General features: G+C 48.5%; 1 protein-coding gene across 2 annotated transcripts in view; it reads right to left on the bottom strand.

Annotated features, from left to right (window-relative positions):
* The window catches only part of Trappc9 (trafficking protein particle complex subunit 9), a 562,289-nt gene that overhangs the window by 392,444 nt on the left and 144,557 nt on the right, over nucleotides 1–25,288 (bottom strand). For both annotated transcript variants that reach the window (XM_045143193.1, XM_045143194.1), the window contains 5 exons: nucleotides 17,121–17,266; nucleotides 12,176–12,261; nucleotides 9,862–9,988; nucleotides 9,485–9,617; nucleotides 4,203–4,366 (listed from right to left, as the gene is read on the bottom strand). In XM_045143193.1, the coding sequence (XP_044999128.1) occupies nucleotides 4,203–4,366; nucleotides 9,485–9,617; nucleotides 9,862–9,988; nucleotides 12,176–12,261; nucleotides 17,121–17,266 (656 nt within the window). The remainder of the gene's footprint in view (nucleotides 1–4,202; nucleotides 4,367–9,484; nucleotides 9,618–9,861; nucleotides 9,989–12,175; nucleotides 12,262–17,120; nucleotides 17,267–25,288) is intronic.

The following is a 25,288-nucleotide window of genomic DNA, read 5'->3' as shown; positions in this document are numbered from 1 at the left end:
CCAGACTTGAGAAGACTTTCCAGGAGACTGCTCACCAACCTGGAAAGCAGAGAATGAATCCACTGAGGCAGATAAGACCACAGAGGAGCACATGACCTCCACTGACTGAATTCTGGTGAGGAAGAGCGAGAAGAGAAGCTAACTGTGCAGGAAATGAATGTCAGCTCAGCAAGAGCAAGAAGACCAGGGACGAAGAGAGAGTCAACGCTGGACAGACGCTCATCCACACAGGCCCGGCACTGCATGTCTAACCCTGACAGTCATCTCCGGACAGACGCTCGTCCACACAGGCCCTGCACTGCGTGTCTAACCCTGACAGTCATCTCTGGACAGACGCTCATCCACACAGGCCCGGCACTGCATGTCTAACCCTGACAGTCATCTCCGGACAGACGCTCGTCCACACAGGCCCTGCACTGCATGTCTAACCCTGACAGTCATCTCCGGACAGACGCTCGTCCACACAGGCCCTGCACTGCATGTCTAACCCTGACAGTCATCTCCGGACAGACGCTCGTCCACACAGGCCCTGCACTGCATGTCTAACCCTGACAGTCATCTCCGGACAGACGCTCGTCCACACAGGCCCTGCACTGCATGTCTAACCCTGACAGTCATCTCCGGACAGACGCTCGTCCACACAGGCCCTGCACTGCATGTCTAACCCTGACAGTCATCTCCGGACAGACGCTCGTCCACACAGGCCCTGCACTGCATGTCTAACCCTGACAGTCATCTCTGGACAGACACTCGTCCACACAGGCCCTGCACTGCATGTCTAACCCTGACAGTCATCTCTGGACAGACGCTCGTCCACACAGGCCCTGCAGTGCATGTCCAACCCTGACAGTCATCTCTGGACAGACACTCGTCCACACAGGCCCTGCACTGCGTGTCTAACCCTGACAGTCATCTCTGGACAGACGCTCGTCCACACAGGCCGTGCAGTGCATGTCCAACCCTGACAGTCAACACTGGACAGACGCTCATCCACACAGGCCCTGCACTGCATGTCTAACCCTGACAGTCATCTCTGGACAGACACTCGTCCACACAGGCCCTGCACTGCATGTCTAACCCTGACAGTCATCTCTGGACAGACGCTCGTCCACACAGGCCCTGCACTGCATGTCTAACCCTGACAGTCATCTCTGGACAGACACTCGTCCACACAGGCCCTGCACTGCATGTCTAACCCTGACAGTCATCTCTGGACAGACACTCGTCCACACAGGCCCTGCACTGCATGTCTAACCCTGACAGTCATCTCTGGACAGACGCTCGTCCACACAGGCCCTGCACTGCATGTCTAACCCTGACAGTCATCTCTGGACAGACGCTCGTCCTACAGGCCCTGCACTGCATGTCTAACCCTGACAGTCATCTCTGGACAGACGCTCGTCCACACAGGCCCTGCACTGCGTGTCTAACCCTGACAGTCATCTCTGGACAGACGCTCATCCACACAGGCCCTGCACTGCATGTCTAACCCTGACAGTCATCTCTGGACAGACACTCGTCCACACAGGCCCGGCACTGCGTGTCTAACCCTGATAGTCATCTCTGGACAGACGCTCGTCCACACAGGCCCTGCACTGCATGACTAACCCTGACAGTCATCTCTGGACAGACACTCGTCCACACAGGCCCTGCACAGCATGTCTAACCCTGACAGTCATCTATGGACAGACGCTCGTCCACACAGGCCCTGCACTGCGTGTCTAACCCTGACAGTCATCTCTGGACAGACGCACGTCCACACAGGCCCTGCACTGCATGTCTAACCCTGACAGTCATCTCTGGACAGACGCTCATCCACACAGGCCCTGCACTGCATGTCTAACCCTGACAGTCATCTCTGGACAGACGCTCGTCCACACAGGCCCTGCACTGCATGTCTAACCCTGACAGTCATCTCTGGACAGACGCTCGTCCACACAGGCCCTGCACTGCGTGTCTAACCCTGACAGTCATCTCTGGACAGACGCTCGTCCACACAGGCCCTGCACTGCGTGTCTAACCCTGACAGTCATCTATGGACAGACGCACGTCCACACAGGCCCTGCACTGCATGTCTAACCCTGACAGTCATCTCTGGACAGACGCTCATCCACACAGGCCCTGCACTGCATGTCTAACCCTGACAGTCATCTCTGGACAGACACTCGTCCACACAGGCCCGGCACTGCGTGTCTAACCCTGACAGTCATCTCTGGACAGACGCTCGTCCACACAGGCCCGGCACTGCGTGTCTAACCCTGACAGTCATCTCTGGACAGACGCTCGTCCACACAGGCCCTGCACTGCGTGTCTAACCCTGACAGTCATCTCTGGACAGACGCTCGTCCACACAGGCCCTGCACTGCGTGTCTAACCCTGACAGTCATCTATGGACAGACGCACGTCCACACAGGCCCTGCACTGCATGTCTAACCCTGACAGTCATCTCTGGACAGACGCTCATCCACACAGGCCCTGCACTGCATGTCTAACCCTGACAGTCATCTCTGGACAGACACTCGTCCACACAGGCCCGGCACTGCGTGTCTAACCCTGACAGTCATCTCTGGACAGACGCTCGTCCACACAGGCCCGGCACTGCGTGTCTAACCCTGACAGTCATCTCTGGACAGACGCTCGTCCACACAGGCCCTGCACTGCGTGTCTAACCCTGACAGTCATCTCTGGACAGACGCTCGTCCACACAGGCCCTGCACTGCGTGTCTAACCCTGACAGTCATCTCTGCACAGACGCTCGTCCACACAGGCCCTGCACTGCATGTCTAACCCTGACAGTCATCTCTGGACAGACGCTCATCCACACAGGCCCTGCACTGCATGTCTAACCGTGACAGTCATCTCTGGACAGACGCTGGTCCACACAGGCCCTGCACTGCATGTCTAACCCTGACAGTCATCTCTGGACAGACGCTCGTCCACACAGGCCCGGCACTGCATGTCCAACCCTGACAGTCATCTCTGGACAGACGCTCGTCCACACAGGCCCTGCACTGCGTGTCTAACCCTGACAGTCATCTCTGGACAGACGCTCGTCCACACAGGCCCTGCACTGCATGTCTAACCCTGACAGTCATCTCTGGACAGACGCTCGTCCACACAGGCCCGGCACTGCGTGTCTAACCCTGACAGTCATCTCTGGACAGACGCTCGTCCACACAGGCCCGGCACTGCATGTCCAACCCTGATAATCAACTTGATGGTATTTAGAATAACCATGAGAGCAAACTCTGTGCATGTCTACATGGGAATTTCTAGACTACTTTATATCACATGGGAAAACCCAGCCTAACTTTGAATTAATTTCCATGGGCTGGTGTGCCTGCACTACAGGATACAAAGGAGAAAGTAAGCTGAGCACTAGTACTCCTTCCTCTCCCTCTCTCCCTCTCCCATCCCCCACTCACACTTTCTGCTTCATATTGTGGGGACACAATATGACCAGCTGCCTCATGTCCTGCCACCATGCCTTTCCTGCCATGAAGATCTGTCACCTCAGAATGTAACCCAAAATAAGCCTTTCCTTTCTTATTTATTTATGAGAAAGAATAGGCATGTCAGGGCCTCCTGCTGCTGCGAATCCATGTGCATGGGCCATTTTGTGCATATGGCTTTTCATGGGTACTGGGGAATTGAACCCAAGCTGACAGAATTTGCAAGTAAGTGCCCTTTACCACTGGGCCTCTCTCCAGCTCCTTCCTTTCTTAAGCTACTTTTCTCAGGTACTTTGTTGCCCCACCTGGGGCACCAGGAACAACTGCAAATGGCCAGTGGTTTTCAAAGGGAAGAAGCAAGAGAGGTCTGTGCTTCAGAAAGAATGAGCAGGCTGCACGAATAGTGGTGAAATGATGATCTGGATTTACTTGAGAAAGGGAAAAGAATACTTGCCAGTTATTTTGCTGGGAAGGCAAAATAAGTTATACGAGATGTGAAAACTTGTCACCATACAAATTGTTTTCTGTCATTCTCTATTAGCTAGCTTGGTTAAGCACCTGCCAAACCCTATGACCAACTGGATTAAATTCAGAGTGCCCGGTGAGAGTCCTGCAGTGAGGGAATGCAAGGGTATGTGTCTGGTTCCCAAACTGGGGGTGGGGAAGGGTGACTTTGCTATCACTAAATTTCCTGAGGACTCCAAGTGTGTCCTCTGCTAGAGACAACACGGGCAGCCCAGCACCACGTACCCTTGGTGGAGAGAAGCTTCGAGGTGACTTCCAGCTGCTCAAGTGGCTCCAGTCCAATATTCTCCAAGGTGACGACGAGCCGCTGCGTCTCCCCGTTGTAAAGCTGGACGGACACGTTAGTAGATATTTCATCCCCAGAGGAAGGTTGCAATGAATGTGCAGATCTACAATCACAGTAATAAAAAGGACAAATTGAAGAGGGAAGAAGGAGAAAGGGCCTCAGGTGAGCAGACCCCACAGGAAGGCCCTTCAGAAGAGGACCGTGTTTCCCTGGCTTTGCATGTGGGGTTCCGAGCTCAGCAATCACCAATGAAATGCAAATGCCATCAACTCAGTGCTCCACTAGCTGCCCATTAGGAGGATGAAGATCACACGGCATACTAATTAATGCACACAACCATGGACTCTCGCGTGCGAACTGCCTCGGGAATCGCGTGGATTTGAGAGGCAAAGTTCTGGGCCGGGAAAAGAATGCACCAGGGAAGGAACGCTGAGCCACACCCTTGCACACGAGACTTCCGTGAGCAGGGGCGAAGCTGCGGAGAAGGCCGCTAGGAAAAATGAACCGGAAATAATTACTTTGAAGAGGTGCCAAGACCCTCAAAGGAGGGAGGGCTGGCGGGCAGAGTGAGCCATCTCCTCAGGACCTCACTCATTACAATATCAGCACAGCCCGAACAAGGCACCTCCACCCATTAGCAGCCAGGCCCTGCTGCTGGCCCTCAGCTTCGGGTATCTCCAGTGCTCAGGTACCAGCCTGCGGGACCTCATTTCAGCATCTGGCACTCCTGGCCTGGAAGATCCTCTGCCACATCACACCCATTTGGCGGGGTTCTGCTCGTTCCTCTAAGGGAGGCAGGTCTCTGTGTGGTTCAATCCTCTGCTTCCGGTCAGTGCTTCTGCTCACCTAGCCCTTCTAATCTGTCATAACACTCAAGTCCATGTCATAGTGGTCTCCCTTGTTTGGTGACAAACTGGACCCACTTCTTGGCATATTTTCCCTTGTTTGCTGCATTCATTACCTTTCTAATCTCTAACACAAAAGGCCTGACCAAAACAACTTGGGGTGGAAGGTTTTGTCTTGGCATACAGCTCGAGGTTACAGTCCACCGTGGCGTGGAAGGCATGGTGGCAGAAGCATGAAACAGCTGGTCACGTCAATCTGTACCGAAAAGCAGGATGATGAATGATGCCAAATGCTCAGCTCGTTCAACCCATGACCCCAGCCCAGAGGACGGTGCTGCCCACAGTCAGGGCGGGTGTCCTCCTGTCAATTAACCTGAGCTAGGAAATCCTTCATAGACTGCTACTCATTTGTTTCCAACAGTGATTCTAAATGCCATCCAGTGGACGGTTGAGGTTATCCACCAAGCTTGCTTAGCTGACCAGTTCTTGTCACCTACGGAGGCTTTTTAAAGGGTTGGTTCATTTTTACTACTAAGGAGTATCTTCACAATAAAAATATGTCCTATTTTGTTCACCAACTGGTGTCCATGTGGGTCTTCTCCACTCTTCTGACCCTCAGGCATACTGCTGTGATGAACATTCATACACATGGACACACTGTGTCATATATTTTCATTTTCCATGGGTAGATACCCAAGTGTGGGGTTGCTGGGTGTGGTAGTTTGAATAGATGGCCCCCAATATATTCAGAGCTTTATCAGTTTGTAGTTTGCATCTGCAGCCACCTGACTGAGAGCAGTACCATTGGGTGGATCTTAAGGTATGGTGGTGGGTTTGAGATTTCAATCTAAAGAGATGCAAAGTGTGCTTAGCTGGAGTTCCTGAGGTGTGCCGTGCTGTGTGGCTTCTGGCTTTTGGCTTGTGCTTCTCTCACTGCTTGGACCTGTGAAAGCAGGTCAGCTTCTTCTGCCATCATGGAACTTCCCCTGGATCTATAAGCTTCAATAAATATCCCTTCCTCCATAAAAACTGTGCCTGGTCCGGAAGTCCATCTGAGCGACCCTGAAGCTGTCTGTCTACACTGGGTCATATAGGAAATTTGCGGTGACCTTTTGAGAGACCGCCTGACTGTCTGCAATGGGCACACTGCTTTGTCCTCTCGTCAGTACTGCACGAGGGAGCCCAGCCCCTGAACCTCCTCCCAGCCTGGCCATGCCCCGTCCCCTACTCACAAGCACCCCAGTATGGGTGAGCTGTAATCCTGGTGGTGCCAGCACCCCAGGGACTAACAGTGCCCAGCTTCCTTCAATGATGCTTATTAGCTGTTTGTACATCTTTTGTGCTGAAAGAGCTATTCAGATCTTTTGCCAATTTTTAATTAGGTTGTTTGTCTTCTTATTACTGAGTTGTTAGAAGCTCTCTATACAAATACAAGCTCTTTATCAGACACATGACGTGAAAACATTTTCTTCCAGCCTATGAACTGCTTTTCGTTTTCTTAGTGGTTTTTTTCAATGTGTTGAGGTCCAATTTATTAACATTCTATTCTATAGATCCTGCTTCTTGGCCTAACCCAAGGTCATGAGCCTTTTCTCCTGTTTTCTACTAAAAAAGTTTTTTTTTAAATAGTTATCTTAATTTTTGTTTTTCAATAATACATGTTAAAACTACTAATCCTTTTTAAAATTTATTTTCTACTAAAAATTTTTAATATTTTTAGCTTTTAAAACCAGATCTGTGATCTATTTTTTTTTAATTTTTTATTTATTTATTTGAGAGCGACAGACACAGAGAGAAAGACAGATAGAGGGAGAGAGAGAGAATGGGCGCGCCAGGGCTTCCAGCCACTGCAAACGAACTCCAGACGCATGCGCCCCCTTGTGCATCTGGCTAACGTGGGACCTGGGGAACCAAGCCTCGAACCGGGGTCCTTAGGCTTCACAGGCAAGCGCTTAACCGCTAAGCCATCTCTCCAGCCCTGTGATCTATTTTTGAGACAGTTTTTTTCTGTTTCATTTTATTTCCCAATCACACAACACTTCCTCCCACCTGGGCTGGCTGCATGGCCAGCATCCCACCTACCCATGGCCACAACTGCTGCCTCTTCTTCCCCACCATGTCACTGCTGGTGGTGACTGACGGCAGAACTTGCACTGAGCCCTGGGGCCATGTGGACTGCAGGCCTCAGAGTCCCCGAGAGCTGCAAAGCACAACTGCCTGTCAGCGTCTCCCAGCAGAGAAGCTCAGGCAAGACTGCCACACGTCACAGCTAGCACTTCACGTCCACCTGGGAGTCCAGGTAAATTAAAAAAAAAAAAAAAAAAGGCTCACTGACACTGACACACAAATGAGCTTGCATAAGAATAATTCAGAAAATCCTGAGGTGCACTTTACAGAAATGGCCAGGGGAGGTCCAGGGAGCTGAGTCGGTGGACAAAGCTATGCCATGCTGCTTACAGGCCGAGTCCAGATCTCCAGCACTCAGGCAAGACGCGTGTGGCACCTGCCCATAGCCCAACACTGAGGAAGCAGAGACAGGGAATCCCTGAGGCTCCCTCACTTGGTGGCTTGGCCACTCAGTGAGCTCTAGGTTTGTCACAGGACCATCTCAAAGAAAAGGGTGGAGAGCAGCTGAGGAGGATACCCAACACTGACCTCTGGGCCCCACACTCACAGATAGACATGCGCACCTACATATACAAGCAGGCATGCATTCCATGCATGTGTGCACATCACACAAGCACACTCAGAAATGGGGCCTAAGGAGATGGCTCAACAAATGGAGCGCCTGCTGTGCGCGCATGAGAAGATCTGATCCCCAGCACAGGTGTACAAAGCTGGCTGTGGCCTCTAAACATCAGTGCTGAGGAGGGCAGAGATGGGAGAGTCACTGGTGCTTGCTGCTCGCTGCTCTGTCAGCTGGATTGAAAAACAGCCGCTTCCAGACTCGGTGAAAGACCCATCTCCAAGATGGAAAGCAGAATTGACAGAGGAAGCCACCCGAGTTTGTCCCCTGGCCTCTGAACACAAGAGCGCACAAACATACTATGGACACAAAGATGTTCATTAGCATCACAGGAGCGAGAACCACGCATATCAGTTCTAAAAGCCAGGAAATGAGAGGAGGTGCACTTCTGAGGGATCACTCATACGTGTTTGAATCAATTAAAATTGAACTGGAAACCGGGCATGGTGGTGTACGCCTTTAAATCCCAGCACTCGGGAGGTAGAGGTGGGAGGATTGCTGTGAGTTCGAGGCCACCCTGAGACTCCATAGTGAATTCCAGGTCAGCCTGGGCTAGAGTGAGACCCTACCTCGAAAAAAACAAAAGAAAAAAAAACAGTGAACTGATTACGTGAAGTGACAAGAGCATGAAGCCAAGCTGTGCTGCCTGCGGCTACACAGTGGTCAGTGCCCTACACGTGACGCGGTGTGGCCTCCACTACCCATGTATGCTCTGGTGTCTTAGCTTCTTTATTTATCTGTTTGCATTACAGGCATGAGAAACCACACTTGGCCCAAGTACTGTGTAAGGGTGGTCAAGACCGCAACTGCCCAAGAGCGGCCTGCAGCCACTGGGGCCCACTCCTCTCTGCGCTCTCCAAGAATGCTAGGAGCAAGCAGCAGACCATTTGATAAATCGTAAGAGTTATCTTAAGAGCCCCAAAACTTGAACTGTTTTTCCAATGATGACTCCAAAGGGTAATTTCCACACCATTCTGGTCAGAAAGGCTCCCACTGTGTCCCATTCATTTTCAGCAGAGCACACTACCCGCTATCTTGAGGAAGTCCCGCTGTCATATTCGGGCTAAACGCAACTCTGTGCTAGTTCTAAGAAACAGGTAACTTGGGCTGAAGAGAGGCTCAGGGGGTAAGGCACTTGCCTACAAAGCCTATCGACTGGGGTTCAGTTCCCCAGTACCCATGTAAAGCTAGGTGAACAAAGTGGCACATGCATCTGGAGTGCCTCTGCAGTGTGGCTGGAGGCCCTGGCACACCCATTCTGTCTCTCTTCTCTTCTCTTCTTTCCCCTCCCTCTCTACTTGTAAAGAAATAAAAAGAAACTTATGTCAGGCATGGTGGAACCACCTTTAATCCCAGCACTTGGGAGGCAGAGATAGGTGGACTACTATGAGTTCAAGGCCACCCTGAGACTACATAGTGAATTCCAGGTCAGCCTTGGCTAGAGCAAGACCCTATCTTGAAAAAAAAAATTAATATTGGGGAAGGAGGGCATTACCATGGAATATTATTTATAAATCATGGAAGTTGTTAATAAAAAATAATAAATTAATTTAAAGAATAAACAGGTAACTCAAAAATATTCAGAAGAGCCATTCCTTCCTATCAGGGTCCCTGGGCCCTCAGGTCCCACCTGGGCAGGGACGTGCTGATCTGCAGTCTTGGCAGGGCCGGGATGACTTCCACGGTAGAGCCACTGGTTTTCACTCCGGGGAGGTTGTCCAGCAGACAGTCACTGAAGACACCGAAGACCGTGGTGTGGTAACCTAGAACACAGGCGGCAGTCTTCACACCTCAGCCGAGGTCAAGAACAGAACACGGGCCCCCACTCTCTGCACCCCCATAAAACCTCAATGTCCACAGGAAGAGCAAAGCTGAGACCAGCACCTGTGCTCTGCTCCCCAAGTGTTGGGAGCTATGAACCAAACCTCGGCCATATTAACAGAAACTGCCATATAGCAAGTTAAGTTTCTACTTCGTCAACTACCAGAAGTAAGGGACTTGCCTTACCGTTCACGGTAATTGTCCCTGTCGTCTGAGGGACGCCGACCAGCGTCACTGGGTACAGACCAGATTCCGCAGGAAGAGAGAGTGCTGCAGGAAGGGACTCAAACTCCACTCCGCTGGTGAGGAGCCCCTGAAGCAAGCAGGGACGTTGTAAGTAAACCCATCCTGCACAGTCCACCCCAGAGAGCCTGTGGCAATCCCAGCAGGAACAGTGAGAGGAGAGGCTACCTGACTTTCATAAACCCAGAGACCTTCCAGGGCAACTCAAATACGATTAACACAGAACAACACGGACAGGGAGAGCACTTACAGGTACTGCGGGGGGATGAAAGTTCCGCCTGGGGCTAGCCCTGTTTGTTGTATTTCTCCTATTTGTTTTGTGTTGCTTTGCTAAATGAGAATACGAACCCAATGAAAAGAAGTATTTTCTATATGAACAAAAAGAAAACCATGCAATGTGGAACTATGTCACCTATTGCTGTCCCCCCACCTAGGAATTACCCATTCGTCTCACTAAGGACCAGAGTCCCCGGTGCCCCATGAAGGGCCATGACATGGCTCCCAGAGTCCCCCACATGGTGGCAGAGGGTCTGTCCACACAACAGGTAAGAAGGGCACATGGGCCTAGCTGTGAGCTCCCTCAGCCCACAGAATGCACACTGAAACCTGAAATAGCAGGTACACGTGCAAAGTGGCAAAGTTGAGGGGTAGGAGCAAAGCTATTCTTATAATCTAGCAATGAACAACTGGAAAAAGATGAAAAAATTACCATTAACAAGAAATCCAAAACTCCTGGAACAAATTCAACAAACTTTGCATTACGATTTTATGGCAGGAGACCACACATGCCCACTAGGTGGCAGAAGCATCTACAGTCTGATTTCAGTTGCTGAGGCCCTGGTATGCCAATTCTCTCCCTCTCTCTCTAATAAAAAATAAATACATTTTTTAAAAAATATATTTTATAGCAGGGCTGGAGAGATGGCTCAGCAGTTAAGGTGTTTGCCTTCAGAGCCTAAAGCCCTGAGTTTGATTCCCCAGTACCCATGTAAAGCCAGATGCACAAAGAGGTGCATGTATCTGGAGTCCATGCAAATAAATAAATAAATATGTTTTAAAGATTTTATGGCAGTTCTAGGATGCTGCAAAGATAAACAAGACTCCACAGGGGAGGGTCCTGCACATTTCAGACACAGAGTTTTGTACTACACAAGGTCAAAGTACCCCAAGCCACTTCTGGGTGCAGTACGGGACTGAGCGGGAATAAATGTGCTAGCACTGACAGCCCACTCCTCACTCCGGAAGAAAGAAAGCAGACATCAAAAGGGGCACAGCAGGAAGGAGTCCTATGGAGACGGGCTAGAACCAGACGTATCTCTATGAACTCAGAGTGCAGAAATGCTTATCACACACGTGCCTGTGGGTACATGCAGACCGTGTGGGTAGACATGAATGTACGTGCAGGTACTCCAGCCTGTCGGGAGCTCTAAGAGGGTGTCAGCTACGGCAGCGCATCCTTGGTGTCCCCACAAAGTTACATGACAGCCCTCTGCAGCCAATAGAGAAACTTTGAGGGGTGGACTCTACGACAGTAGGCACTTGGAGAGCCAGTAAGTCTCTGTCCCTGACCACGGAAGTGGATGAAATCGCCCTCCACTTAGCTCAGAAGCCAACCTGCAACATTACACAGTTACATTGTGACAATGTTTTCTCCTATAGCTTGGTGGTTTGGGGGCCCTGATCACCAAGCCACCTTATAGCAACAAAATACTGGTACTACTGAGTAGCAGACGGAATGTAGACTTCATAACCTGTGCTAATCTCACGAAAGCTTCAATACAACTATTTCAAGTTGCAATCAACTAAGCTCAGAGCATGTGAGAATCAGAGATCTGTTTGTGGTTTTAAACACTTACTGGGGACTAAGCATAGGCATGGGAATGACAAAACAGTCTTGGGCTGGAGAGATGGTGCAGAGGTTAAAGGTGCTTGCTTGCAAAGACTGACATTACCAGCTTAATTCCACAAAACCCAAATAAAGGCAGATGCACAAAGTGGCACATGTGTCTTTAGATTGTGTACAGTGGCAAGAGACCCTGGTGTGTCTCTTCTCCCCCACCCCCCCCCCACCTTTCTTTCTCACTCTCTCAAGGAAATAAGTAAAAATATTGTTAAAAAGTAAAAAGAAAAAGTCTTCACTCACAGGAATCTTTGGCAAAGCAAGTACATACCATACGCTACGCATGTCAAAGATTAAGGAAAGAATGAATGTGACGACAAGCTGGTGGTTCTAGACCAAATCACTGGTGGTGCATACCATGTTCTCGACGCGGAGCTCAAACGGCATTGGGTTGTACACCATTAGCTGAACTTCGCACACGTCTCCTTGAACCCACTGGAAATCTACAAAACACATGCAGAGGAGCCCGGGGTCAGCTGAGCTCTTGCTCTTCCCACCAGCATCAGTGATTCCTCTGGCAGGTTGTCCAGCCAGCCAGGCAGTGGACCAGATGCTCGCCCTGACAGAAGTGGGGCAGGCTGGGCTCCCACCAGCTCTGACACGCACAGGCCACTGTCACTGCAGTAGTAATGGTGGTCCATGGCACCTCACTGGTGCAGAGACTAACGGTCCAGAGGATGACCTGGCCTGACATGCTCTGGCCAGACAGCACCCTGCACACAGCTGCCCCAACGCACTTTCTTTTTTTTTTCTTTTTTCATTAAATTTTATTTTATTTATTTGAGAGAGAGAAAGAGGCACATAGAGAGAATAGGTGCAGCAGGGCCTTCACCCAATGCAAACAAACTCCAGACACATGCACAATCTTGTGCATCTGTCTTACATGGGTCCTGGGGAACAAAACATGGGTCCTTTGGCTTTGCAGGCATGTGCCTTAACCACTAAGCCATCTCTCCAGCCCGTCGACTAGATTCTTCATTACTTTTGAGGGAAGGGTCCCAGATTCATGTTACACTGGGCCTCACACAGCCATTTCTGAGAAGTATTCTCCCTTTTGTATCCTACCTCACATCTTTGTGTATTTCTCTTAACAAATGGAATGATGCTTTCCTTAACAGTTCTTTAGGGGAGAAAGCACATCAATGGCCCAGAGGATACCCAAAGCAGCAGCCACAGGCTCCCAGGAAAGGAGGGCCAGGAAAGGAGCCTCCGCGAGGCTGGAGAACAGCTTGGGGTGTGGAGACAGAGAGGCCCAAGAGCTCTGCCTGCACCACGGGGCTACGGAGCAGCGCAGCAGCGGCGGGACCCATCTTTGGCCTGGAAGGAGATGAAAGCGGAAGTTCCTACCCAGGGCTATGCGGGACTTCCAAGCACGGCCAGCAAATATCACTCTCTCCCCTGCTCACAGGGGTATTGAGTGGCTCTGGGAACACCATCTGGCCTTCCTTTCCATCCACCATGTGCACCTGGCTGGATGCTTCCTGACACTTTCCTGTGCTCCCTAGAGCAGAATAGGGGTATGCAATCTAAGGCTGAGTCTGTATTTCAAAACCAAAGAGGAAGATAAAATTTCATAGACTAATACATACACACCCTGCATGTAGATAAGGTTGTGTATACACAGGCAGTGCTCACATGTTAGGAATCCACCAACACTCAGAACCAGCTTCCATTTCTCAAGCATTACTTGCGTCTCTTCCTATACTTTCTTCTCATTTTCACAACGAGCAGCTAGCTAGAATATTCAGAGCCACATTGGGCAAAGGCTGCTCCACGCCTCACAGCCTTCCCTAGAGTCCACAGAGCCCTGTCCTGGTCACCTAGTGCTTATTATGTGCTCAAGTGAAGTGCGTACATGGCCAGGGGACGGCTGCTGACATTACTCTGCAGAAAAAATATAAGAGCCAAAGGAAGGGTAGGACTCCTTAAAATGGGCTCCCCCAGACACAAAATGGCCTGGATGTCCATGACCTCACAGTGCCTGACATAAAAATAAAAGAGAGACTGATTGAGAGAAGGAGGGGATATGATGAAGAGTAGAGTTTCAAAGGGTAAAGTGGGGGGAGGGAGGGCATTACCATGGGATATTGTTTACAATCATGGAAGTTGTTAATAAAAAATATAATTAAAAACTCTGATTAATTTGTAGGGTCCAGATTAAGGAGATATGAAATAAAATCAAATGTGATGTAAAAAAAATAGTGTTTGTTCTCAATAGTCTGGCTAAAAGAGGGGTTACACACATCAAATTCTCCCTAAATTAGTAATGCTTACCCCACTTAAAACTATGCTGACTTCACTCTTCGTTGGAGAATCTGTTCTTCTTTTTCAGAAGGTAGTGAGACTGGAGGAGATAAACCACCCCTCACACTTCAGCCAAGACACAGCTGAATCCACAGAGGAATTGGGGAGACAAGCAAGAGTGCTGCCTCCATGGTGAGCCTGATAATCAGCGCCAGGATGTAGGAGACAGATGCTGAGGATACTCAACACATACCAAAGCAGAGATCCAGAGGCTCCTAAGAGCTCATCACTGAAGTAGACTTAAAATTCACCTACCACAGTTCAGGGAATTTTGTGGAAGAGGGGGCGGGAAGATTATAAGAGCCAAAGGTTGAGACATCATTCCAAGAGGCATTCCCTCCCCCCAAAATAACTGACTTCTGCTCCCACAATGCATATCCCACAACCCCATGGGGAATACTTGCAACCCCACTGAGAAGGGCCCCCAGTGGAATAGGGTCAGAGGCAAGAGGAAAGGGGGTACCAACACATGATGTATCTGTATGAAACATTTGTTAATAATAAAAGAAGAAATAGTCTTTAAATCAGTTGGGCACCATAGGGCATGCCTGTAATACCACTTCAAAGGCTAGGGCAGGGTGATATCACAGGGGGAAAAACACCTACATTTCATACACCTCACCTACCAAACATCACAGCCTTGCCTAACCTATCTATAAGGTGCTCAGAATGCTTACATTATCTACAGTTGGACAGAGTCACCTAACACAAAGCCTGTTTTATAATTGTTTGACTATAGTAGTTTAATTCAGGGGTCCACAATAAACTTGTGTTCTAAATGCTAGGTCCTCAGCTGGTGGCAATTTGGAAATTAGATCCTCCTGGATGCAATATATTGTTGGGGGCAGGCTTATGGGTGTTATAGCCAGTTTCCCCTTGCCACTGTATAGCACACTCTCCTGCTGCTGTTGTCCACCTGATGTTGGCCAGGAGGTAACGTCCACCCTCTGCTCATGCCATCATGGAACTTCCCATCGAGTCTGAAAGCCGAAAGAAACCCTTTCCTCCCATAGGCTGCTTTTGGTTGGGTTCTTTGTACAGCAACACAAAGCTGACTGCAAGAATAAAACTGGTACCGGAAGTGAGGTTGTTGCTACTAGAAACCTATGTGGCTTTTGGCCTTTTAGAGCTGACTGTTGAGAAAAATTTTGGCCTAGGAGATGTCTTGCAGTGTTGTAAGTATAGCTTGATGGACAACTTTGGTCAGAATTGAAAGACCTGAATGCAGTAAGAACTGTGGACTGTCAGGTTCGGCTTATGAGGGTGAGAAAGCTTTGCCTGGACTGAGCTAGAAGCAGTCTGTGTGAGAGCCTTGCTGTTAATCCCGTGTGCTGAACACCTGCATGCAACGAAATAGATTGAGCAGATGGATATGGCACAGAAAAAAAATTAAATCTTTGGACCAAAACTATTGCCTATTAAGATGCAATTGTTTGAGAGATTACAACCCCTGAGATTGGGCCAGCTGACCTGTCCTGGGACAACAGGAAGAATGCAGACCTATTCTTCATAGTCTGCTTTATTCCCACCTGGGTTAGCAAGATGGTAATCTACCTGGTATTATGGAGTATAATAAATGCAGGAAATGAAGGTCATTGAATCTGTAACAGTTTTGTATTTTAGAAGTGGCCATTGGCAATGTGAAGCAGGCTTGTTGTTGGATTACCTTTGTGGAGGCCTGGTGGAGCCATGAGGATGAACTGTAGGTTACAGTAAAGACCCAATGGAGATGCCAAGACTATGGGATGGCTACCAAGGCAAGCTGCCAGCACCACATGAAATTTTCTGGAACTGTGGATAGCCTTGCTACAGGGATAGAATTGGAACTCTAGAGACTTGTCACTGGTTAGAATTATCAGACTTGAAGCTACAGAGCTACAGAGGTTTTCCTTGTTTGTTTTAAATCTTGTATAGGTTGAATATTTCTTTGCTATGCCCAATGCCAACTTTTCCAGTATGAGTACTTATTCTGTGCCATTACTGGGTTTTGGGATTTTTTTGTTTTTGTTTTGTTGTTGTTTTGATGTTTTTTGTATTATGGCTCAGTTAAAAGACCCTGGACTATGGGGATATTTGAACAGCATTGGGATTGATGAAAACTATGTAGACTTTTAAAGTTGGACTGAATGCACTGCATTTTATATCATGGATGGATATCAGTTTATGGGGGCCAGGGATAGAATGCGGTGGTTTGATTCAGGTGTCCCCCAAAAACTTATGTGTTCTGAATGCTAGGTCCTCAACTGGTAGCAATTTGGGAATTGAATCTTCCTGGAAGATATTGTTGGGGGTGGGTTCATGGGTGTTACAGCCAGTTTCCCCTTGCCACTGTTTGGCACACTTTCCTGCTTCTGTTGTCCACCTGATGTTGGCCAGGAGGTAATGCCCACCCTCTGCTCATGCCATCAGTTTTCCCTGCCATCATGGAGCTTCCCCTTGCATCGAAAAGCCAAAATAAACCCTTTCCTCCTGTAGGCTGCCTTTAGCTGGGTTCTTCACACAGCAGCTCAGACCTGACTGCAACACTGACTAATACTAGCACAGCTAGAAATGATTCGAATGTGCAAAATGGGGCTAACACAATGGAAGTTCCTCCCCACTACAAATGAAGTAGTTAGAGGTGGAACCCTGACCAACCATGGTCACAGGTGCAGCCTCTGGAGGGTGACAGGGACTGGGTAAAGTCATCAGGATGTTGCCCCTAGGACTGAACGTTGGAGGTTTATAAAGTAAACAGACAGAAATCAGAGAAGACATGGTACCTCCTGGCCTCTGCCAGTAACACCCTAAGTCTTTCTGGACTAGGATTTCTATGAAATCCCCTTTCATGAAACAGACTTTCAAACCTCATATTCATGGCCAAGTGTCAGACCAGTAGTACATGAAATGAACTTCTATTCAGTGAAGGCACACACGAGTATGTGCATACACAGAGGTATGACAGGAGCTCTGTCCTAAAGCCCTAGGAGACAGGAAGACACCAGGGCCATCAGCCTACCTATCTTCTTGTTGCGTTCTTCTCCGCGGTTGTGGGCGATGATTGGTGAATAGATGAAGGGGCTCTTGGTTGACATGTTCTGCCCCAGCAAGCTCTTCACTTTCTGTGGCTGGAGGCTGGCAGGGAGGCTCAGTAGCTTCACACGCCTATTTCAAACAGAGCATAAATGCTTGCTGTCAGGACACGTGCTCCAAAGCCCAGGGGTGAGAGAAACGCCAAACAGAGGAAAAAGAAGACACACAAAGGGAAGGGGAGGAGAGGGGAGGGGAAGGGAGAGGAAGAGAAGGAAGGAGAGGGGAAGGGACAGGCAGGGAAGGGAGGGGAGGAAAGGGGAAGATAGGGGAAGGGAGGTCCTCAAACTCACTAGGACCACAAAGCACAAGCCAACTCCACTGGCCGGAAAAGGAGGAATTCCCCCAGCTAGAGGAGCAACCCAGTAGCATCATGAACTGGGTCCCAGGACAGTTTGGAGTCAGAAAGGCTAGCTGAAACATCCCCAAGCTACTTACTGGCTACAAAAACTTTGGGCAGGATTTTGTCTTCTCTAAGACAAGAGGTTCCCTCTATGAACTACCGACATGGCCAGGCCTCCCTCGTGGAGCTGTGGTGAGGACAATGTTACGCACTCCCTGCACAAGGCTCTCTACTCTGCTCTCTGCAGCTCCCTCTCCTTGCAGGCCGGCCACAGCAAGCAGCAGCCAGAGCCCATGAATGCACTCAGAAGGTACAAGAGGAGGGAGTAGCGCCCTCCATGCTCTTCACAGAAATGGCTGTTTTTCCATCCTCGCCCCCCAGGTCCGCACTCAAATCCCTTCAAGTTTCCTAAGGGTTGATACTCCTTGGAGGCTAAGCACATACAGACCCTGTGCTAACTATCCTATGCACTACCTCAGACACCTCAACCAAGTTCTTGGCTTGGGGTGCACGGCTATGGTCTCCATAGTATCAACCAGAGGGTGAAGTGTGTTACCCCAAATCCAATCCATGGAAAGCAATGATGACCAGACACTGTCCTCAAACCATAGCACTGAAGACCAGGATGGCAGGTCAGAAATGCCGAGGCTAGAGACACAACAGACAAGGGTGTGGGTGGGTGGAGACTGGAAGGTGACTGATACTGCTATACCAGTTAGCCACCTCGCCTCCTAGAGAGCCGTCACCTCACTCCAGGGGAAGGGAACTCAGATGCCTAGCGCAATCCTGCCTCCCTGTGCAGAGGCTCCTGCAGTGCTCGGCATACAGACCCTGGCAAGGCCCTTTCCCAACCTGGGAAGGATCAGATCACCTGCAAGGGTCATCTTCCCCCCCCCACAATAACGCACACTGCAGACGGCGCTTACAGACCCATGTTTCCCCACACTTTCTCAGCCTCCCTTCCCTGCATGTACCCCTCTATTACACTCAGCTGGACTAGAATCACCTCACTTTTCCCATTTCAATTCTGCTGTCAGCTGGCCGAGGCCCAAGACCTTGCCCAGCACCCGGTGCAGGGCTTTAACCTGCTGCTCTTGGCAATATCCAAAATACACACTCAAAACTGAACTTCAAATTCAGCTTTTAAATCTGTCAGAAGCACATGCTGAGGCAAAGCGGTCCACGTGACTTCCAGAGAACCACGCCTGGTGTACACCCACCTCCCCTTACCCAGTCGCGGGGACTGTCCTGCAGCCAGCTATGAGACACAGCCTGAGCTGCACACGCCCTGACACATCCAGACACAAAGACCCTGGCTGCCTTCTGGGGATCCACCAGCCCAACAGCACACACTTCACCTAATCAGCTGGAACCTCAAATCTTTTGCCTATAAAATCAGAGAAGGAAGAGCTACCTTAAAAACGTGCATGTGGCTAGGAAGACATCTCTTCCTCTGGTTGCACAGGAGAGACCCCTTTAGCAAGGAAATCCTTCCCTGACCCTGGCCCCCATCACCCTCCTGTGGAGTTGAAATTTGGGAAGGCTAGGCAGGTGCATGCCACATGCCTGAACTGAGACAGTGGACTGAACACCCTGCTAATTCAGGTCTCAGAGGCCAGAGCCATCCACTCAAGCCTGGGACGACTCACAGAGCCTGCTACCCAATCTGAGCATGCCCACCATCTGCCTAGGACAGGAGTTCCTATGCGTTCTGAATGCAAGCAGGAAGAGAGAAGTGGCCTTCAGACCTCAGAAGGGCACTATGGAACTATGCAAGGTAACATGTCAGCACCTAGCAGGGCAGCTAGCACACAGTAGGTCAGTAAAATCTTCCCTCCTCTTCCCCTCAGGACAGTGTTTATCTATGAACAAGAGAGGAGCTGCACGTGCACAACGGCATCTATGGAAGGGAGTGGAGACACTAAGGTTTTTAGTGATGCTTTGTTTGGCTGATTTTTATTTATTTATTTGCACATCTTGGGAGGCGGAGCATACCAGGTCTTCCTAACCACTGCAAACAGGCACCAGACACTTATGACACTTTTTGTGCCAGGCTTACATGGGTGGCTTGGTAATCAACACAGGGCATCAGGCTTTGCAAGCTAGCACCTTAAACCACTGAGCCACCTCCCCAGCCTGACACTAGGTTTTGTTTGTTTTGAATTATTACTTATTTACAATCAGAGAGAAAGAAAGAATGGACACATCAGGGCCTCTTGTCCATGCAAACAAACTTTAGATGCACATGGCACTTTGTGTGTCTGGCTTTATGTAGGTAATGGGGAATGAAACCAGAGTCATCAGGCTTTACAAGCAACAGCCTTTAACCACTGAGCCAGCCCCCAACACTACGTTTTGATGCCTGCTATGACCATGCTGCTGGAGCACAGGCAAGTTAGGGCCTCTGGGCCCGAGTGCTTATGGTAGGTTCTTGGAACATGGAGTACTTGCTGTGAGAAAAGAGGTGTTAATTGAAATTGTAAGGAGTCTCTACGCAAGCTGAGCCCGGCATGTTTATAAGTATGTATCCCCTAAACCAGAGCTGCTCTCGCTCTTGGTTGGAGATTGTTTTATTTGACAGGTAGCAGAGAATAATGGGGAGATCCAAGATCCATCAGTATGACAAGTAAAGATAACCAACTACCCACCTGCCTCCCAGGAGACATGCCAACTATACCACAACGACCAGGACCCAGGAGAAAGTTGCAAAGGACGCAACACAAGTATTGTTCCCACTGCTAGCTTGACAACCAGCTCCAGGGGACCAGCAAAGGACACAGTGGTTAATCAAAACACATCACAGCAGAAACCCTGGAGGCTACAGAGTTCTTACCACTAAACCAGACTGCTAACACACCATCAAAGCTCAGGGAACATTGTAGGAGAGGGGGTGAGAAGAAAGAGTTGCAGGGCAGGTAGAAATTTCCTACAACACAGCCCAACACAGAGATAGACTGAGGTGTTCCTTAATTACCCCCACACTGAATAACAATAACCCCACTGAAGAGAACCCTCAGGGAAAGTGGGCCCAGGAGAGAGGCAATATAAGACTATAACCTTTGTAAACTAAATAAAAAAATAATAATGAATAAACCAGTAAGAATTCTTTGAAAGAAATAAAAATAATGCAACAATAAAAAGAATTCTAAGAACATGTCCAGCCAAAAAAGTGGCCCAAGAATGGTCGTGACTCAACTTTATCAAATATCCCTTTATAAAACCTGCTCCCCAGAAAAGAAATCATTCAAGACACTGAGTTAAAGAAAGCATAGTTCATCAGGCGTGGTGGCACACACCTTTAATCCCAGCACTTGGGAGGCACAGGTAGGAGGATTGCTGTGAGTTCAAGGCCACCCTGAGCTAGAGTGAGGAGACCCTACCACGACAAACGAAAGGAAGGAAGGAAGGAAGGAAGGAAGGAAGGAAGGAAGGAAGCAAGCAAGCATGAAAGAGAGAGAGAGAGAGAGAAAGAAAGCAGGCAAGCAAGCAAGCATAGTTCACTTAGCCCACATAGCCACAGTACAAAGACTATTGTGTCTGGCCTGGGAAGCCACTGTGGCAGAACAGAGTGCCAGGATGGGGTGTCTAGGACAGGACTGTCTTTGCAGCTTCCATTTGGAGACTGTTGACATTTTAAAAACCGGTGTCTCCTCAGCCTTCTATGGCTAATTGGGATCATACGAAGCCACAGTGGAATGCTAATTGGGCAGTGACCACAAAGACATTTAGAAGAAAGACATGGGACAGAGCAACCCGCCCTTACCCCACGCTATTTCCAGGGGACTCACGTGTGGACCTCCCTGGGGTCTCCCTGGGCCCTGTACTCTAACAAGATAGAGGTGCAGGGCTTTGCATGGCTAAAATCCAAGATAAAATCAGGTGGGCGGGGCCAGACCAGCCACGCACTGCTGAGCACTGCTGACCCTGGCAAGCAGACCCAGGACTAGAGAACATTTAGACCATGGTGAGGCCCTGGTGAGCGAGAGCGCAGAGGGAGCATGCACAGTGTGGGAGAGGCTGAGGCAGCACTGGCTTTGGAAGCTGCACCGCTTCGTCCAGCAGTCCAGTTTGGAGAGGGAGCTGGCCAATGCACCCTTCCTTCAGGAGGGGTGTCTGGTGGGAGAGACCTGACTCCCTCCAGAGCCTCCACTCACTCCAGACTCTTGGCCAAAGTGAAAGAACTTCCTGTCAGGTTAACTGGAGAACAGCCCTGAGCCCAGAACAAGTGCTGGCACACTGTGAATCCCTCATCACTTGGGAAGCAGAGGCAGGAGGATCACGAGTTCAAAGTCACCCAAGGCTCCACTTCATCCGTGCTGCACAGAGCTCCACAGGCGTGGGGATGGCGCAGTGCAGTCCTGGCCGGTGGATCTCTGCTGGGGGGGGGGGCGGGGCTGCAGACTCAGGGCGATGACATCACTCTTGACAATCGCTGAGCCCTGGGCAGCTGGCCCGGCCAGGCTCATCTTGGGCACTCTGAACACATTTGATTAATTGAGTTTCGGCTGAGAATTAAAAAGGGATATGTTCTGGCTCCTTTCGTAAAACCTCATCTTAATTATTTCAGAGTACTTGGGGTGAGCCTAGTCCAAGCTCCCACACTGCAGAGGACTGCTGAACACTTTCCTGTAAGTTGCTAAAGTGTTTTTATTGTCAAGAACTAAGAAAGAGCCAGGTATGGTGGTGCACACCTTTAATCCCAGCACTCAGGAGGCAGAGGTAGGAGGATCTCCATGAGTCCAAGGTTACCCTGAAACTACATAGTGAATTCCAGATCAGCCTGGGCTACAGCGAGACACTACCTCAAAAACACAAAAACAAAACAAAAAAATTTTAATGGACTAAAAAAGGTCTCAAGAGAAAAGAAAATGGCTTCTGACCATTTATTCTACAAACAAACAAAAAATACTTTTAAGGCATCTCCAGCCATCAACTAGCTTGTATCTAACAATTCTATGGGCAGCTCTGAAAACTGACTCATGGACACAAACATCTTATTCTGCAGCACAGCAAAGATCTTTAGTCATCAACCATACACATTACCAAGACCTTTTGTCTACAGGGGTGACTTGTACTTCCTATCTTAAGCATAACTGATATTAAACTGACTGAGACTATGCTGGACATGCAGACTACCGTGTTGTGGTACTGAGTGTCTCCCAGAGGCTCGTGCGCTATAGACGTGGTTCTGTAACGTGCCGAGGCAGCTAGATCACACTGGCAGTTCTTCCTTCCTCAGAGGTTTATTCCAATGGAGAACGCTTCGCTGTGCTGCATTGAAGGGACCATTGGGAAGCACAGCCTGGCTGGAAGAAGGAGGTCACTATAAACCCATTTCTCTCGAGAGTCTTAAGACTGGGCTGGAGAGATGGCTTAGTGGTTAAGACAATTGTCTGCAAAGCCAAAAGACCCAGGTTCAATTCACCAGGTCCCACGTAAGCCAGATGCACATGGCGGTGCATGCATTTGGCGTTCGTTTGTAGTGGCTGGAGGACCTGGTGTGCCTATTCTCTCTCTCTCCTCTCCCTCTCTCTCTCTCTCTCTCTCTCTCTCTCTCTCTCTCTCTCTCTCTCTCTCTCTCGTACATAAATAAAAACAAAACATTTAGAAAAAAAAGTCCCAAGATCAACTTCCCACCGTCCTCTCCCCGCTTGCTGACTACTGCAAAGTGGGAACTCTCTCCCACTACACACAACTGCCATATGTACTATTGGCAGCAGCCCAGAAACATCAGACCCAAGGGCCTATCAAGTGAAACTGTAAGCAAAAAGCAACTTCCCTCCTTTGACAAGTTTGCCTCAGGTGTTTTGTCACAGCAATGAAAGACTGACTAGCAGTTCTGGTTAATACACTCCGCAGTCCCCAACTTGATTCTACCAAAACAAAACCTTGGGATTTCCTTGATTTATATGTCCTACCTAAATTAAATCAAGATGAGATTAATCACTTAAATAGACCTATAAGAAGTATGGAGAACTAAGCAGTTATCAAAAATCTCCCAACTAAAAGAAATCCAGGCCCAGATGGATTCACTGGTGAATTTTACCAGACCTTCAGGGAAGAACTAACACCATTGCTTCTTAAGCTTTTCCATAAAATAAAAAAAGAAGGAATCCTACAAAACTCCTTCTATGAAGCCAGCACCACTCTGATATCAAAATTGGGAAAAGATAGAACACGAAAAGAAAATTATAGACCAATCTCCTTCATGAATATAGATGCAAAAATTCTCAGCAAAATATTGGCAAACAGAATACAAGAATAGATCAGAAAGATCATTCACCCCGACCAAGTCAGCTTTATACCAGAGATGCGGGGATGGTTCAACATACGCAAATCGATAAATGTAATACATTATATAAATGGACTGAAGGACAAAAATCACATGGTTATCTCATTAGATGCAGAAAAAGCATTTAACAAAATCCAACATCCCTTCATGTTGAAAGTCCTACAGAGACTGGGAATAGAAGGATCATATCTCAATATAATAAAGGCTATTTATGACAAGCCTACAGCCAACATATTACTAAATGGGGGAAAACTGGCAGCTTTTCCACTAAAATCAAGAACCAGACAAGGGTGTCCACTGTACCCAATTTTATTTAATATAGTACTGGAAGTCTTAACCATAGCAATAATGCAAGAGTCGCACATAAAAGGGATACAAATTGGAAAGGAAGAGATCAGGTTATCATTATTTGCAGATGACACGATTCTATGCATAAAGGACCCTAAAGACTCTACCAGCAAACTGTTAGAGCTGATAAACACCTTTAGCCATGTAGCAGGATACAAAATACACACACAGAAATCAGTAGCCTTCCTATATGCTAACAGCAAACACACAGAGAATGAAATCAGAGATCATTCCCATTCACAATAGCATCAAAAAAAGTACCTTGGAATAAACCTAACCAAGGAAGTGAAAGATCTCTACAATGAAAACTTTAAAACACTCAAGCAAGAAATTGCAGAAGACACTAGGAAATGGAAAAACATCCCTTATTCTTGGATCAGAATAATCAATATTGTGAATATGGCAATCTTACAAAAAGCAATCTACACATTTAATAATGCAATCCCCATCAAAATTCCAATGGCATTCTTCACGGAAATAGAAAAAACATCTAAAAATTCACTTGGAATCACAAGAAAATCTCGAATATCTAAAACAATACTGAGCAACAAAAATAAGGCAGGTGGTATCACCATACCTTATTTTAACCTATACTACAGAGCTATAGTAACAAAAACAGCATGGTCCTGGCACAAAAGCAGACATGTAGATCAATGGAACAGAATAGAGGACCCAAATGTAAGTCCAGGTAGCTATAGCCACCTGATATTCGATAAAAATGCCAAAAATACTCATTGGAGAAAACACAGCCTCTTCAGCAAATGGTGCTGGGAAAACTGGATATGTAGCTGTAGAAGGATGAAAATAGATCCTTCTCTCTCTCCATGCATAAGAATTAAGTCCAAGTGGATTAAAGCCTTAACATCAGACCTGAAACTCTGAAACTGCTAGAGAAAAAAGTATGGGAAACCCTTCAAAATATTGGCCTTGGCAAAGACTATCTGAATATAACCCCAATTGCTCAGGCAATGAAAGAACAGATTAACTGCTGGGACCTCATGAAATTACAAAGATTTTGTGTGGCAAAGGATGCTGTGAATAAAGCAAAGAGGCAACTAAAGGGAGGGCTTATTTTAGCCCACAGCTCAGAAGCTCTGTCCATAGTCCATGGCTC

Source organism: Jaculus jaculus, chromosome 2 (genome assembly GCF_020740685.1).
Source record: "Jaculus jaculus isolate mJacJac1 chromosome 2, mJacJac1.mat.Y.cur, whole genome shotgun sequence".
Lineage (NCBI taxonomy): Eukaryota > Metazoa > Chordata > Mammalia > Rodentia > Dipodidae > Jaculus > Jaculus jaculus.
Note: the sequence above shows the minus strand (reverse complement) of the source record. Positions and strands in the feature narration are given on the sequence as shown.